We start from the raw sequence: 18,806 nt of genomic DNA, 5'->3' as shown, positions 1-18,806 counted from the left end.
AACAACTTTTCAAAAAAGTTTCCCGAGCATTCCTCACAAGAATCTAGAGGTTAAGTATCACTGCATGGTGTGCCACACAAGTCCTGAAAGGTGAAGCCAAAACATTTCGATCGCCCCCAGGTGGCTGGACCCAGTATAGGTCACAAACGAAATTATCAAATTACACTTTGTCATTTTAGATGGTTCTTATCATGCTGATGTATGTTCAAGTATTTGTTTTTCTAATAAGTTTGCTTTAGTTAGTTATTTGATGCAAAAAAAAACAGGGTGTGGTGCCATGATTGTGAGTTTGGGCAGGACTTTCTTATACCACGTTTTCACCTCACGATCACTGCGCAGACTCTGGCTCCAAATGATGGCATTTTCACAAGATCACAGCTGCCATACTAAGAAGTTTAGGCTTCATTTTTCTATAGTGGAAGGACGTGGAGACGCATCGTCCATCTTTTTTTTTTTTTACAGTCTATGAGTGATACCAATGGGTTTCCAGATTAATCACCCCTTCTTGGGTGTTTCATTTACTAGCCTACATGCCCTTATGTTTTAGTAATTTATGCAATATTTCAAGGTACAGTGTGTTTGACAATAATAATCAAAACGCACAAAAAAGCTGATGAAAAATAAAAAAGTTCCACTTTAAAAAAGCTTTTTTGAATTTTTATTTGATTTTATGTCTCATTCCTATGTTATGTGTCCAAAATTACATTTCTGGAACTAAATATTCCAAGTTTTGTCAGATACATTAGACATTCCGATTTAACCAGATCCTATATTCTTTATATTTGGAGTTTCTGAAGAATTTTTGAGACTTTTGCAACTTTTGAGTTTGTTTCATATGGTTTGATCTCGGCCAAAAACTTATCCTTTTGTTTTGGAAGACAAAAGAAGTTCCAACTCTTAAATTATGGCTGACAGAGTTGACGGATACACTACATCTGAAAAGAATCAGGTATACCCTAATAGACAAGATTTTGTTATTTGAAAAAATTTGGTCTCTTTTTATTTCCTTTCTGCAAACTTGTGATTAATATGTTTACTATGCCTTTAGTACCTACTGGTGGGTGGTTGGGTGGGGGAAAGTGTATTTAATTTTTATTTTTATGACTATTGGTTGTTTTGTTTTTTCTTTTTTTGAATGTTTAAGTTTTATATGTTTGTATTTAAAAAAAAAAAAGTGTATTTACAAGTGAATGTTTGCTAAAATTTCTAATAATATAAATATTTAAATCAAATACATATAATTTTATGTTAAATGTTAATTTTGTGTTCATTTAGTAAAATGCTGTAAGTAGTCACTGACTTTATTTCTTTATTCATTTTTATTTAGTGCTGATTTTGCAGTAAAAAATTGTGCTTTGTAACACTTTTAAATCCATACCACTTCTATTTAAAAATATATAGATATACACTACCAAATGTTTTACCAAAAAGAAAATTTTAATGCCTTTTTTATTCAAAGTACAGCATGAACAGTAAAATTTTGAAATATTTTTACTATTTAAAACAACTGATTTCTATTTGAATATATTTTCAAATGTAATTTGTTCCTGTGATTTCAAAGCTGATTTTTTTTTTGTGTCATTACTCAGAAATCATTCTACTATTCTGATTCGCTACTCAAAAAACTTTTTTTTAATTCTTATTATGTTGATTTTTTTCAGGATTCTTTGATGAATAGAAAGCTCAGAAGGACAAAATTGATCTGAAATAGAAATCTTCTGTAACACAAATGTCTTTATAATCACTTTAGATTAATTTAAAGCATCCTTGCAAAATAAAAGTATGAATTTCTATCATTTCTTTAGAAATCATATCATATTCTTTAAAAATGATACAGAATCCAAGCTTGTATAATGTTTCAAAGGCTTTTTATTTCAGATAAATGCTAATCTTTGGATCTTTCTATTCATCAAGGAATCCAGAAAAAAAGTACTCAACTGTTTTAAATACTGATAATAATAAGAATAATAATAAAAATCTCTCTTAAACAGCAAATCAGCATATTAGAATGATTTCTCAAGGATGATGTGACACTGAAGAATGGAAAATGATGCTGAAAATTTAGCTTTGATCACAGGAATAAATTACATTTTAAAATATATTTAAATAGAAAACAAGTGATTTCACAATTTTACCTTTTTTGCTGTATTTTGGATCAAATAAATGCAAGCTTGGTAAGCAGAAGAGACTTCTTTAAACAACATGTGTTCATTTTATTTTTTTTTGTCATTTTATTTCAAATATGCAAGAAACATGTCAACAAGACAGCAACAAAACAACGATCTTCCTATATATATTCTTTTCCTTTCTTTTTTTCTTAGCATATTTGAAAAGGAGTGGAAAAAAGTTTACACTTAACATCTTACGGTTCATTTTTGAACATCTTACGGTTCAAAAACTTTTGACTGGTAGTGACCAAGCCATAGTCTGAACAATTACAGATGGGGTTTGAGAAACCTGTTTGGAAACGACCATTATTTCATTTACAATTCAATTTAAAAGTACACATTGGTTAATGCTTGGTTTTACATAAAAACCTATAAAAAGTGCGCAGGATGCCAGGTAACATCTGTTCTAAAAATCTAATTTTATCTGATTTTAAATGATAAAAACAATAGAATCAAATTCTACCCTCTAAATACTATGCATGCATCTGGCAGTGTAGAAACGTAACTCAAAATGATTCTGGGGCATCACAAAAGTATGACAAATATATTTAAATAGCACCATGACAAGACCCCCTGGTGCAACAATCCTAACTGTCCACCAGGGAGGGCTGAAGAGCAGGCATGTATGTGTACCTAAATTCCATACAGCTGGAGAGCTTCCAGTTCAATGCCGATCTCTCTCCCTTTCCCTTCCCGCTCCAGTCCCCCCTCCCCCTGCAATGTTTTTTTTTTTCAGCCTGTGTCTCTCTCCCCTCCTTTCCTTCCTCTCTCTTTCTCTTTCTCAGCCTCTTCCTTTCCCCTCCCTGGCTGCGAACCAGTTCACTCCCTTTCCCCTCTTTCTCCCAACTCATTTCCATCGAATTTTCTCTTTGCCAGCAATCATCTGACCGCATGTCCGAACAATTATACACACACACCGGCAAAAGACCCTCTTGTTCTCCATCCTGCCCATTACCCTGGCTCTTCTGTCTGCCCTTCTTTGCATTTTACTCCCTCTTTCAAAGGTGTGACGACATTGCAAGTTATGTAACACTGTTTACACCCAGTTTAGAGAGAACCCTGCCCAGCAACACACACTCACACACACCCAACTGAAGAGGATGCATCCAGCTTATAATCAACGCAAAAAGAGCCATGGGCCTCCAGTGTGCTGAAGGTTACATAAGGGTACAGAGGAGTGGTGCAGTGATGCCATTAGACCAGGATGCCAGACATTCGTCTACCATATCTCCCAACAAAGAGATATACAGATACAGAATGGATATGCAGATACACTCTTTCTCACCTGGGTTCCATCCCTTGTGTACTGAAAGAGGCTGATCCAGACTCTGTGCCACTCTCAGCATCACTTTCAGACTGATACTCGACTGGAGAGGTTGAGCCAGGCTTTATACGCACTGAAAAAGAAAAGAACAATACATTTTAGTGAATTTCAGCATTTTTCACCAGTCAAAAGTTTTTGAACAGTAAGATTTTTAATGTTTTTTTTTTAAAGTCTCTTCTGCTCACCAGCCTGCATTTATTTGATCCAAAATACAGCAAAAGCAGTAATACTGTGAAATATTTTTTTACTGCTTTCTATTTGAATACTTCATAGATTCCTGTGATCAAAGCAAAATTTTTAGCATCATTACTCCAGTCTTCAGTTCAATTCAATTCAAGTTTATTTGTATAGCACTTTTCATGATGCAGATGTACAGAAAATGTAGGATCCTACAATATATTTAGTGCCACATGATGCTTCAGATATCATTCTAATATGTTGATTTTCTGTTTACATTTTTTATTATTATTATCAATATTTAAAACATTTTTCAGGATTCTTTGATGAATAGAATGATCAAAAGATCCACATTTATCTGAAATAAAAATCTTTTGTAACATTATACACTACACCATTCAAAAGCTTTTGGAGTCAGTATATATATATATATATAAATTTTTTTTTTTTTGGTGAAAGTAATTATAGAAATGAATACTTTTATTTAGCAAGGATGTGTTAAATTGATCAAAAGTGATAATAAAGACAGTTACAAAAGATTTCTATTTCAGATAAATGCTGTTCTTCTACACTTTTCTGCACTATTCATCAAAGAAACCTGAAAAAAAAAAATACTCAGCTGCTTTCAACATAATAATATTAATAAATCACAATTTTACAATGATTTCTGAAGAATGATGTGAGTGATTTTCAGCTTTGAAATAACAGGAATAAATTACATTTTGAAATATATTCAAATAGAAAACAGCCATTTTAAATAGTAAAAATATTTTTATTTTTTTACTGTAGTTTGAATCAAAAGAAAAGCAGGCTTGGTGAGCAGAAGAGACTTTAAAAGGCCAAAAAAAACAACATAAGAAATCTTACTGTTCAAATACTTTTGACTGGTAGTGCATTTTCAAATTTTAATTTTAAATTTGTACATATTTTTATTTTGTTGTTGTTTTTGTCTTTTACCAGGTTTTTAATATGCTTTTTGTTTTTTTCCATTTAAGTTACTTTAGTAAACCAAGTTAAAGTAAATGAAAATTAGACATGCTGCCTCTGCAACTAGCCCAAATGAATACTTTTTTTTTTTTTTTCAGTTAACTTTTTTTTCTGGTTTTAGTTTAAGTTATCCAAATATAGATTAGCTAACAAGATTATTTTTGTAATATACAACTGACATTTTCAATGCATCTAACTGCATGTTGTCACAAGAACACCGTGTTAACAACACTAATTTAAAGTCTCACAATATAACACAGGAACTTAAGCTGTATGCAAAAGAGTCATTCATTTGGCAATCAGTTGGACTATACTAGTCACACTATTGTTCTGATCCACTAAAAAGAATCATTTTGTGGGGAAAATAGATTTAATAGTATTGTATGCATGTAAGAATGCACATCATTAACATTGCTGACCTACATTTGGCTCTTTTTATTTTTTTTTAATTGAAGTGGTTCTGAATAAGTTGTGGTAAAATAAAATGTTTCAGACCCTACCAATGAGCGTCTTTCGTACATCATTAAAAGGTAGGGATGCACCGAATGTTCGGCAACCGAAATTATTTGGCCGAAAATACCAATAAGTGAAAAGGCCTAATAAATTATACTTAACAATGACGTGACATGATCAAATAAAGGCGCGCACTAATGCAGCCAATATGTCGGCAGTTTGGAAGCATTTAAAACTGTCAAAGAAAGACGCAAAAATCATTACAAGCACCGACCGCAAGAGACCGTTTAGTATCGCATCGCATGTCTTCCATGAGAAGAGAAAGGGGTGCTGGTTACTGTATGCTGACTTAATGGCCTTAAACCATTAGTAAATAAACTAAAAAACATTGTCTAATACACTCACAAATTATATTTATTCTGACAGCGCTGCACAAGTTTGTTAGCCAGGGTTCAAAGTCCAAAGCGCAAGGAAAACCTGCGTGATGAGAATCATTCATAAATCTGCTACTGTCAGCAAAAAGTTGTACTGAGGTCTTCTTGCGGGTTTCCACCAAAATAAAAGTCAACATTCATAAATTTTAGTATTGTAATTTTACTGTTGTTCTGCAAAATATAAAATAAAAAGTAAGACAAAAATAATGATAATACATTTATTATAACATTCTTCTTTGCTCAGCAAGGCTGCATTTATTTGTACATTAAAAACACATGCCTGATTCAAGAAGGGTGTCTTAAAAATTGGCAAATAATATTATTTTACTAACTTACTAATTTTACATTAAATTGTGCTTTGTTGGTAGGCTATAATGTCTACTAGAATGTTAAAAATGTTCAGTGTTAAATATTTTTAAATTGTTGTTTTGTAATAGATTTTTGTTCTTTGAAAAGCAAGATATTGGGTTTAATTTATGCAATGGTGAAAAAAAATGGCAAAAAAAAAAAAAACACGAAAAACCACAGCTCAACCTTGTGTGTAATTTTGTTCGGCTTCGGCCAAGAATTTTCATTTCGGTACATCCCTTTTAAAAGCAATTAAATTTGGTTGAAATGCTGGTTGAAACTTGTTTTTAAATCCCAGATCTTCAATGTGGTCTCTTACTTTAGAACCCCACTAGTGTTAATTTCGTCAGACGAGACGAGACGAAATATGTTCGTCAACGACCTTTTTTTTCATGACTAAGACGAGACGATGACAAGACTGCACCACTGTCCAAAAACGCTGACTAAGACTAAATTAACATGCCTTATTGTTGACGAAAAAAGACGAGACGAAAATGTTTTGCATAAAATAAAAACTAAGATAAAATCTCTCTTCATTTTCGTCTACAATCGTCTCTGCTTTTTCATCAGCTGTTACGGCTTTAAAATATTCAAACTGGCTGGCGCTGAGCCAGAGACGGACGAGCTCTGCGCTTGTCATATAATCACAACTATGCAGTGTTTTTAACCACATAACGCTTATTTTAGGTTTCAGACATTTAAATACACATAAGTACTAGTAAAAGGAGACATTTAGAGTTTGTAAAATACACACATAGGTCTATGGAAGCAGCAAATAACAATCTATTCAAATATAATTTGCCGATGTGTTTTATTCATATCACATACACATAGGCTAAGTAACTAAAAAGTTCACTCTATTCCTCTTCTAGTTCACCAGCCACCTACTTGCATGTATTTCGGGAGAAACGGATGAATGAATATGTGCTGTAAAAACGGCTGACAGGACTTTCTGAACAGCAGCGCGAACAAACATGGCCGCGCCCATCTCACGTTACAGATTACGATCCAGATCATTTATATAGGGTTTTAAACGACGAAACATACTAATTCACACATATTTGTGAATCGTAATATTAGATAGTTCATGGCATGGTAAGCAAGTGTGTGAGTATTCTGGATAAAAAAGGAAAAAACGAAATAAAAGCGATCTATCTGTCATACAGTGTTATTGTGTCTGTGTTGTGTCACGTGACAAGCTTGATGCGTCGCCATGGAAACAATAAGGACGAAAGTTCTAAAATAACGGTCGCTTAAAAAAAACTCACTCTCAGGGGTCCGCTAGAATATTTTAAACTCACCACTGAAAGGGTTAATCATTTGTGAATGTGTCTCCTAAATCAGAAATTGAAAACCAGACACGTTTAACATTTGCATTCAACAAAAATCATTCAACAAATGTATTTTGTCAGGTAATTATGACATTTAACCAATGTTTGAGATATGTGAAACACTTTTTTTACTGAAATGTGTATCAGTAATAATCTCAGTAATAATGTGTTATTTTAAAAAAAGACTACAATTTTTTGACTAAACCTAGACTAAATATATATTGAGTTCTTTTTTGACTAAAACTAGACTAAAATTAAAAGACTTTTAGTCGACTAAAACTTGACTAAGATACCTTGAGTTTTCTTTTGACTAAAACTAGACTAAAATGACGAGACTTTTAGTCGACTAAAACTTGACTAACAAAAAAAGATATGTGAATGACTAAATATGACTAAAACTAACAAGGACATTTGGCACAAGACTAAGACTAAGAATAAATTAAAAATAGGTGACGAAATTAACACTAAACCCCACTGTATATGTTGTTCTTCCAAGGCTCAAAATGAAATAAGGTGTGAGTAGAGCACTGGGTCCATTTCTCAAACAAGCCATTAAATCAAATACAGAAAACCCTTCCTGCCTAAAGTTGAATTCAAACAACATCACTTCCAGGACCTAATATGATTCAGACCATTATTTTAAATTCGTGAGAAGTCTTCTTTGTGTTTTTTGGCAACCAGACAGTTCTCAAATCCACAGGACAAAGAAAAAAAGAAAAAAAAAATTACAAGTTAAATTCATGTTATATTGACAAAGGGTGTGGATAGTTAAGTGCTGGCCTGAGATCTCTGGACGTGACCTTTAACCCGCCACAGACTAGATGATTTGTAGAAGCCCTGGAGTATTCAAAGATTACCTTCTGAATGAAAGGGGGAAGGGTGCTGCCCATTCATTAATCGTCTCATTTCTCCAACCCCAACTGCCTCACATTACTCAAAAGACAAAAAAAAGCCTATATACAGAGATACTTCATGTACAACCTCTCACTGGAGACATTTTGGGGTGCTGTTTAATAAAGCACACTGCGTCCTCCACCTTGGTAGGTTTCCCATAAAGTAAGTCCAAAAGAAACTGATCTACTTTGCGGTCTCTTTGAAGATGGTCCCCACCCAAATAACACAATTCACTGACCTTCATAATCTTCCCATTACGTTCAACTGGGCTTCAACCAGTGGAGCTACACACAAAGTTAATAACTGAAAAAAACAGCCAAACACAACTCCTCCCTGAGTTCAGATTTTGGGTTGTATAGTGTGTTAAACAAGCATTAGTTTTTTTTTCATAGTTTTATTTGGGTGGGGTTCTCCTATTAAAAAACATTCAACGCATTTCATTCAGCACTTTTTTGTCTTTTAATGTTCTTATTACGGTCCAAGACCTGCATGGTGTCTTTCAGAGGAGGTTGAAAGCCGTGAGATTAAAAGGGCAATGGGAAGAAAAAGACTCAAGTGGACCAAACCAATTGGCTTTTGAGAGGGGTGAAGGATGGAAAGATCCAAGTTTTGGGGAAGAAACCCAAATGTCAATGGTTCCTTTCTCAAAAATTTTCATAGTAACCAGTTTCATCTTGGGGCAAAATATGCACCAAAGTTTAATACTTGGGGTTAGGCATTTAAAACAAACCTCTATGACTGAAATTTTTTCAATATTTTGATTTTTTTGCTCCTTCAGATTCCAGATTATCAAATAGTTTTCCTATCCCAACAAACCATACATCACTGGAAAGCTTTCAGATGACGTATAAATCTCAATTAAAAAAGGTTTTGTAGTCCAGGGTCACATATATATTGTATTTCCATTTCTTATGTACTTTGATACAGGTTGAGAAATATTTAGTGGAATATTTGCTTTTTTTTTTTTTTTTTTTAAACGCAATTTTTTTTTTTTCATTCTTTACTGCTGAATGATCCTTAAAAATATTTCCAATATGGTGATTTGGTGATATATTTTTTTCGGTATTCTTTGATGAACAGAAAGTTCAGAAAAACACTGATTTAAAACAGAAATAGACAGTTGATCAAATTAATGCATCCTTACTGAAAGATTTTTATTTTTTTCCTTTAGAAACTTTCAAATGGTAGCACATTGTATGGTTGTCTTTCATTTAAGTGGACCAAACCAAATTGGCTTTTGAGAGGGGTGAAGGATGGAAAGATCCAAGTTTTAGGGAAGAAACCCAAATGTCAATGGTTCCTTTCTCAAAAATTTTCATAGTAACCAGTTTCATCTTGGGGCAAAATATGCACCAAACTTTAATACTTGGGGTTAGGCATTTAAAACAAACCTCTATGACTGAAATTTTTTCAATATTTTGATTTTTTTGCTCCTTCAGATTCCAGATTATCAAATAGTTTTCCTATCCCAACAAACCATACATCACTGGAAAGCTTTCAGATGACGTATAAATCTCAATTAAAAAAAATTTTAAGCCTTATGAGCGGTTTTGTAGTCCAGGGTCACATATATATTGTATTTCCATTTCTTATGTAATTTGATACAGGTTGAGAAATATTTAGTGTAATATTTGCTTTTTTTTTTTAAATGCAATTTTTTTTTTCATTCTTTATTGCTGAATGATCCTTAAAAATATTTCCAATATGGTGATTTGGTGATATATTTTTTTCGGTATTCTTTGATGAACAGAAAGTTCAGAAAAACACTGATTTAAAACAGAAATAGACAGTTGATCAAATTAATGCATCCTTACTGAAAGATTTTTATTTTTTTCCTTTAGAAACTTTCAAATGGTAGCACATTGTATGGTTGTCTTTCATTTAAGTGGACCAAACCAAATTGGCTTTTGAGAGGGGTGAAGGATGGAAAGATCCAAGTTTTAGGGAAGAATCCCAAATGTCAGTGGTTCCTTTCTCAAAAATGTTCACAGTAACCACAGTTTCATTTTGGGGCAAAATATGCACCAAAGTTTAATACTTGGGGTTAGACATTTAAAACAAACCTCTATGACTGAGAAACACTAATAGTCCCTAGCAAGACCACTAATAACCACAGTAACTATGGCATTTGTGGGAAACACTGGCTACTAGAGAGAAGTTTTATAATTTGTCCTGCTTAAAAGTTAAACACCATGTCAAAAGCTGTTTGTTTAAAAACGGACAGGCTTCAGAAACCTCAAAAAACCTGTTTCATATTGAAACTGAAACACAGCGTGTACTCTTACTTAGCAATTTCTACTTAATAACACCTTTTTAATACAGACCGGTAAGATTTGCTTGATTATCTCCTTTAATTAAAAGTTTAAGCTTGCATCTGCCTCGCCCTGAAATCATCTTTTGTGTCTTTTATATGTACGTCCATATGTGTGGGATGAAGCCGCGTCTGTTTGCTGATAACTAAATGCCAATGGCACGAAACTGCAAGAGGGCGAGACCAAGGGTGTGACCGCCTCAAGGAAACGGGCGGTAGAACTGAAGGACAGATGATCAGCAGTGCCATATGAACAGTTTGAAAAAAATGGAGACCCATCCCAGGCTCAAATTTGCTTTCTTGCTTTTGACCCACTTTGTATGCACAATGCCTACAAAAACATTCCTACTCAATAAGAGCATGCCACTCTATTGACCATGGATGGGATTGTAAAGTAATTAATAATGGTTTCAAAAAACTGATCTTGAGCTTTTACATCTTAACACATGCAAGATTACATGTCTTAAGTACCATGGGAATATTTGTAGCAATAGCCAAAAATACATTGTATGGGGTCAAAATTATCGTTTTTTCTTTTATGCCAAAAATCATTAGGATATTAAGGAAAGATCATGTTCGATTAAGATATTCTACCGTAAATATATCAAAACTTAATTTTTGATTGGTAATATGCATTGCTAAGAAGTTCATTTGGACAACTTTAAAGGCGATTTTCTCAATTTTTTTTTTTTTTTTTTTTTTTTGCACCTTCAGATTCAAATTGTTGTCCTATCCTAACAAACCATACATCACTGGAAAGCTTTCAGATGATTTATAAATCCAATTTTAAAAAAAATTAAGCCTTGTGACTGGTTTTGTAGTCCAGAGTCACATATATAAAGTGTATAGAAAGTTTTATCATTGAATTAAAGCAGATTTGTATTTCCATTTCTTATGCATTTTGATACAGGTTGAGAAATATTTTGTGGAATTTGTTTTTCCATTCTTTATTGCTGAATGATCCTTAAAAATATCCTTAAAATATTTCTAATATGGTGATTTGGTGATAATTTTTTTTCAGGATTCTTTGATGAACAGAAAGTTCAGAAAAACACTGATTTAAAACAGAAATAGACATTTGATCAATTTAATACATCCTTACTGATTTTTCTTTTCCTTTAAAACTTTCAAATAGTAGCACATTGTATGATTGTCTTTCATTTAAAAAAATACAAAATCATTAAGACATTAATAAATGAATTTAAACATTTAATGTTTAATCATTTTATATTGATTAATATTTAATAATTCAATACATTTTGTTAAATATTTAATTGACTCACAATTAAGTGGTTTGATGCACTAATGTTGTGTCATGTCTTTTAATTTTCCATTTTTCATTGCTGCACGATCCTCCAAAATATACTTCAAAATACATATTTTTTCAAATTTTCTCAACAAACATTCCTTATTATAATCAATGCCAAATATTTTTGTGGAAACACACATACATACATACATACATACATACATACATACATACATACATACATACATACATACATACATACATACATACATACATACATACATACATACATACATACATACATACATACATACATATATTTTTTTTTTAACAGACATTTGATCAATTCAATGCATACTTACTAAAAAAAGAGGGTTTTTTTCTTTAAACTTTCAAATGGTAGCAAATAATTTTTGGTAGTCTTTCAACATAAACTAGGAAAAAAAAAACTACAAAATCATTAAGAAATTAATACATTTAATGTTTAATCATTTTATATTGATTAATATTTAATATTTCAATACATTTAATTAAACATTTCACAGACTCTCAGCTAAATGGTTCTGATGCACTAATGTTGTGTAATTTATTTCAATTTTCCATTTTTTATTGCTATTGCATGATCCTCAAAAATATCCTTAAAATATATATTTTAGTTTCTAATATGCTGAAGAAACATTTCTTATTATAATCAATACTGAAAATGGTTGTGCTGCCAAATATTTTTGTGGAAACACATTTTTTTTAGTATTCTTTGATGAGCAGAAAGTTTAAAAAAAGCACTGATTTAAAACAGAAATAGACATTTGATCAATTGAATGCATCCATGCTGAAAAATAGTTTTTTTTTTCTTTGTTTGGTTGTCTTTCATTAAACAAAAACTACAAAATCATTAAGAAATTAATAAATTAATTTAAACATTTAATGTTTAATCATTTTATATTGATTAATATTTAATATTTCAATACATTTAAAACACAATTAAATATTTAACTGACTCACAGCTAAGTGGTTCTAATGCACTAATGTTGTGTAATTTATTATTTTATTAATAGAACCAAACGTCAAGAAAAGCATGTGATTATGGTATGTTGTAAATATCAAAAGGGTAACACTTTACAAGGTGCCATTTGTTAGCATTAGTTAATGTATTAACTGATGAACGAACAATGAACAATACATTTATCACAGTATTTATTAATCTTTGACTAATAAAGGCTGTAGAAGTATTGTTCACTCTTAGTTCTAATGAAACTTATTGTAAAGTGTTACCATCATAACAGCTCAGAATAAGAACAGGTTCATGATTCTCAACTCACTATTAAAGCTATTATGTAGATTTATGAGATGTAGATTTATCCCTTTCAGTTCAATGGTCAGAGTACAACTGGCTGGGACCTGACACTAAAACAATGTGTGCCATGCTACATTAAAGAACAGAATGATGAAATGAGACTTTAGTACTACTAGCATGCTAATAGGACACAGCCATATTACATTGGCAAAAATAGTTTTAAAACAAGACACAACTGAGCCGCTGCGCATCTCCATTCGTTTATGAACAAACGTACATTTTTAAATGAATCTAGTGAGTCAATGAATCAATTACCCATTCATACACAGTCACTTGCTTTATTCCTGAATGAATCAGGTGTTCAAACGAATCAAATGAATAAATGATTCAGTAATTAAATCAGTGACTTGCCGCCACCTACTGGCAGATTTAGTTTCATTTTTTAAGTATCTTTTCAGTTATTTAAATCATTTAATATTTCTGTATTCAAAATTTTTATATAAAAAAACCCTATAAGCCACTTTTGTGTTCTTCTGTGCCACCTCTGTACTGAAGACTCATTTGATTGGTTGAGAAAGCCGACTTAAACTTACAGTTATTATTATTATTCTTCTGAGGCGAAATAAATCGAAATATATAGGTTGTCCTAAAAATGACGATTAAAACTGGGAAAAATCCCAGAGACTTACATTGACGGAATGTTCAAATGAGCCAAGAATATTCAAACTCCAACTGTCAAAATTCCCAGAATCCCTTTAGATATCTACTATATCTAATCCATTCAGACTCATTCAAACTAACTTGCTAATCATGTTAACAACATAGTAACATGCTAATCATGTTAGTAACTTGCTAATCATGCTAGAAACATGCTAATTATGCTAGAAACATGTTAGAAACACACTAGCAACTTGCTAATCACGCTAGAAACATGTTAGAAACATGCTAGCAACTTGCTAATCACACTAGAAACATGTTAGAAACATACTAACAACTTGCTAATCACGCTAGAAACATGTTAGAAACATACTAGCAACTTGATAATCACGCTAGAAACATGTTAGAAACATACTAGCAACTTGCTAATCACGCTAGAAACATGTTAGAAACATGCTAGCAACTTGCTAATCACGCTAGAAACATGTTAAAAACATGCTAGCAACTTGCTAATCACGCTAGAAACATGTTAGAAACATGCTAGCAACTTGCTAATCATGTTAGAAACATGTTAGAAACATACTAGCAACTTGCTAATCACGCTAGAAACATGTTAGAAACATGCTAGCAACTTGCTAATCACGCTAGAAACATGTAAGAAACATACTAGCAACATGCTAATCATGCTAGAAACATGTTAGCAACTTGATAACCAAATTAGAAACATGCTAACAACTAGCTAATCATGCTAACTACATGCTAGAAAAATACTAGCTACTTAGTAATCATGCTAGAATCATGCTAACTTGATAACCATACTAGAAACATGCTAGCAACATAGTAATCATGTTAAAAACATGCTAGCAACTTGCTAATTATGCTAACAACATGTTTGCAATATGTTAATAATGCTAGAAACATGTTAGCAACTTGCTAATCAGGGTAACAACATGCTCGCAACTTGCTAATCATGCTAGAAACTAGCTAATCATGCTAGAAACATGCTAGCAACTTGTTAACCATGCTAGAAACATGTTAAAAACATACTAGCAACTTGATAATCATGCTAGAAACATACTAACAACTAACTAATCATGCTAGAAACATACTAGCAACTAGCTAATCATGTTAGAATCATGCAAATAACTTGATAACCAATGCTAGAAACATGCTAGCAACATAGTAATCATGTTAGAAACATGCTAGCAACTTGCTAATCCTGCTAACAACATGTTTGCAACTTGTTAATAATGCTAGAAACATGTTAACAACTTGCTAATCGTGCTAGAAACATGCTAGCAACTTGCTAATAATGCTAACAACATGCTAGCAACTTGTTAATCACGTTAGAAACATGGTACCAACTTGCTAATAATGCTAGAAACATGCTAGCAACTTGCTAATCATGCTAAAAATCTGGCAACAACTTGGTAATCATGTTAAAAACATGCTAGCAACTTGGTACTCATGCTAGAAACATGCCAGCAACATGATAATCATGCTGGAAACATGCTAGCAACTTGGTAATAATGCTAGAATCATGCTAGCAACTTGGTAATCATGCTAAAACATGCTAGTACCTTGCTAATCATGCTAGTAACATACAAATCAAACTTTAAGCTTATAAAACTACTTTGTCGACTATGTTAGACTGAAAACTTAAAACCTATAAACTTCTTAAACTTTGTAAACTTTTTAAATCTTTCAAACTTACTGGTCCGGCTTTCTCAAGCAACTTACAGTTTGTCTTGTTCTTATGCTGTTGTTTTAATTAGACATTTTAAAAAGCTTTGACATAAAAGATGACATACTTTTAATAAAGTAGAAAAACTACAAAGGTGAAAACAAAATTCCCCGTTAATTCACGTTAAGGAGTCAAATATCCGCTCGTAATGGGAAGGCTCATTTTTGATCAGATTTTTTGAATATTGATTAGAAGGTGATCCTAAAATTTGGACTGTGCTCCTAAAAAGAAAAGCAAGCCTAGAGTCTGGTATTACCTGATCCCTCCGACCGCCCGTCGCTTCCGATGAGAGGTACTGTGATGGCGGCGGTGGCCACTCCGTCTGTGGGTACGGTTGTGTAGACCACCGGTAAGGACTGCACCACCACGGGGATGGTCTGCAGCTGCCCCATTTTACTGGGCATGTTCACGGAGGGTATGGTGTGGATGACATGCAGGATCTGCTGACCTCCAACCCCTTGCGTGGACGCCAGGATGGAGCCCGGCGACAGCACCGCTGGGATGGTGGCGCTCGCCGTGATGTTCTGAGGAGGCAGGTTCACAGGGGTGGAGGTTGCCGTGGCTACCGGAAGGGAGGGGCGTGGCTTGTTGAGTGACAGATCCACGGGTTCCGTCTGGTCGTCATCGTTGTGTTGGGTGCTGATGTCACGGAGCGGAGGAGGCGAGGATTTGATTTTGAGGTCTGTAGGCTCAGGACAATCGTCTAACGGCTCTTGTTTCTGTAGGAGCACAAAAATAGAAGAAAACTGTGAGGAAAACGAGGGAGATAAGGAACAAATATGGAAGAGCAAACGAGGCGAGGAAGGAGATTACAAAGGACAGAAAGGAAAGGGAGGGTATGGAGCGCTCATGCTCAGCTGTGCAGCAGCTCCACAAAACACAGGAACAATGGCTGGCCAGATTGGGCCTCCGCGCTGCAGAGGAGAAGGCCTAAACCTGGCTCCAGTCCAGCTCAACACAGCCAAGCCCAGACACACATTTACACACACATATGTATGTGTGTGTGTGTGTGTGTGTGTGTGTGTGTGTAAGCTACACCCTCTTAACTCCCTCTGCAGCAAGACTTATAAGTAACCTTAAGGCCTGTGTGTTTATGCCTTCGGTGAGGTAATAAAACAAATGAAAAGTTTGAAAATAATTCCTGAATGACACTTCATGCAAACAGAGTGGTTGGTGTGTTTTCAGCATCGGCAAGGGAACACTGAACTTAAAATGTTAAACTTGTGCTGCCCTTTCTGTGCAAAACTCATAAGCTTGATGCTAGGATGTTGTGGGTGGTTGCCAGGGTGTTGCTATGTGGTTGATAAAGTGTTCTGGGTGCTTTTTAGCACATTGCTTTGCAGTTGTTGGATCTAGTTCTTTTTCAATGTAAGTCTATGGAAATTTTTAAAGATGTAAATGGATTCAAAAATGTTTTTTTCCTTCACATCTTGCTAGCTGTAGGCACCAATTAAATTTTTTTTTAAAATTGTTAATATTTTTAAATAAAATATTTTTTTCAATGGTGGCAGTCAACATCTTGAATTGGCATTTTATCTTATTGTTGTTTATTCACTTGTTTTTTGACGGTCGGATTACACTATTGCCTGATTTTGTTTTATTTCGTCGTCTAAAGTAAGATTTTGCTCTCTTTTGTCGTCAAAAGTAGTCTGAAACAAATCACAACTGAGCCGCTGTGCATCTCCATTTAAACAGCGTTGTTTCGTTTATGAATGAACGTGCGTTTTTTAACAAATCTAGTGAAATGATTCAATTTTCCATACATAAAGTCACTCGCTTTATTCAGGAATGAATTAGCTATTCGAACGAATCAAATGAATGATATGATTCAGTAATTAAATCAGTGTTTTGCCGCCACCTGCTGGCAGATCCTTTCAGTTATATAAATCATTTAATATTTCTGTATTCAAAATTGTATATTTAAAACATTAATCTCAACATTAATCTCAGCCCTAAAACTTTTATGTAAATGATTGACAGTTTTTTTTATATTATCTGTTTTTTATAACATCGGCATCGGTTATAGAAAAACCCATATCGGTCGATCTCTAATCCAATTAAACACTTTAAAAAAAAAAAAAAATCCATAAAATTTACAGTTAAAAACTGGCAGCTATGGTTGCCAGAATTTTACCCTACAAGCAGCTTTTCCAAAAGCTGAGAAAAAAAACACTAATATATAAATATATAAAAGGTGTGCTGTGTCATTCACAAAAACACTAAACACCATCATGGTAACACACGATACTGAAATAATGCAATAAACAATAATTTAACAAAATTAGATGTATCATACAACCTTAATGAACATAACTGATAAGAAAAATATAAGAAGAAACACTTATTTCAACATTAAAAAATTAAATGTGAAATGAAACAGGGAATTCTTGCAACGTCTATTTTTTATGATTTTTCACTCTTTTTCACTTCCAAATACAGTATTTTATCGCAAAATTGCAATGTAAAATATACAGTAAGTTACCGTTCCCTTACGAAAATTAACCATGGTTTTATTTTAGTAAAACTATAGTAACCATGTTTTTTGGCGCATTGATCACCATTTTGCATAACCATAGTTTTACTACAAATACCATGGTTAAACTTTAGTTAGTGTAGCAAGACCATGGTTAAATTGTGGTTACCATGGTTTACATGTGTTTTTGGGGGGGTTTATTTGAAGCTAAACAATGGTTAACTTTCATAAGGCTTAACCAATTAATAGGTTTTTACTGTAGCATTTTTACAGCCTTTTGCTATTAAAATCACAATCATTTTTTAAATTAGTAATAGTAATGCCTGCATTAATATTAAGGTAATACGGATTTTGTTGTAATGACATCTTTCAGCTTGAAGCTGAACTTTCCAATTCACATGCTTAAATGACATCATCAAAAACGTAAGCACGGCAAATTCTCATGACGTCAAGCATTGAAAAAAAACAACAAAAAGTCAAGACAGGTACAGACAGAGGTTATGCAGCAGAGTTGTGTAACTGGAGGTGTTAGGATTAAACGAGTGAAGGAAAACGAGAGCGAGTGGGCCGGGGTGGGAGCGAAACACAGAGAATAAGGGAAGAGTGGGTGGGAAAGGCCTCCGGTTGTCATGGAAACTGGGAGGTATATCAGCTGACTCACTTTCCCTCTCTCTCGCGATCCCGCCCACCTCTCTTCTCAGTCTCTCTACGGTTCTCCACCCTGCCACCTCACTCTCTCTGCATCCCCACCCTTCATCCACTCCACCTTTCTCATCATCTTGAGTTGTTTTCCATTGCTCAAACTCAAAGAAATCACGTAAAGATGTAGCGTTGGAGTCGGGAGAACGGCATCGATAAGTGACCCAATTATCACTAGCGTGCTGTGTGGGATGTTAATTGAGTGTGTTCAATATCTATTAGCAGTTGTAGGAAACTGTCTAGGCCTGCGGCAGCAAGTAACT

At 33.6% G+C, this 18,806-nt stretch overlaps 1 protein-coding gene across 1 annotated transcript in view; it reads right to left on the bottom strand.

The window, feature by feature from the left end:
- LOC141292527 (Krueppel-like factor 8) overlaps positions 1-18,806 on the bottom strand; it is a 59,216-nt gene that overhangs the window by 7,557 nt on the left and 32,853 nt on the right. Inside the window, exons 3-4 of the mRNA XM_073824556.1 lie at positions 15,628-16,090; positions 3,454-3,565 (exon numbers count right to left, since the gene is read on the bottom strand). Of these exons, the coding sequence (XP_073680657.1) occupies positions 3,454-3,565; positions 15,628-16,090 (575 nt within the window). The remainder of the gene's footprint in view (positions 1-3,453; positions 3,566-15,627; positions 16,091-18,806) is intronic.

Source organism: Garra rufa, chromosome 19, assembly GCF_049309525.1.
Source record: "Garra rufa chromosome 19, GarRuf1.0, whole genome shotgun sequence".
Classification (NCBI taxonomy): Eukaryota; Metazoa; Chordata; class Actinopteri; order Cypriniformes; family Cyprinidae; genus Garra; species Garra rufa.
This window is presented reverse-complemented; position numbering and strand designations above follow the sequence as displayed.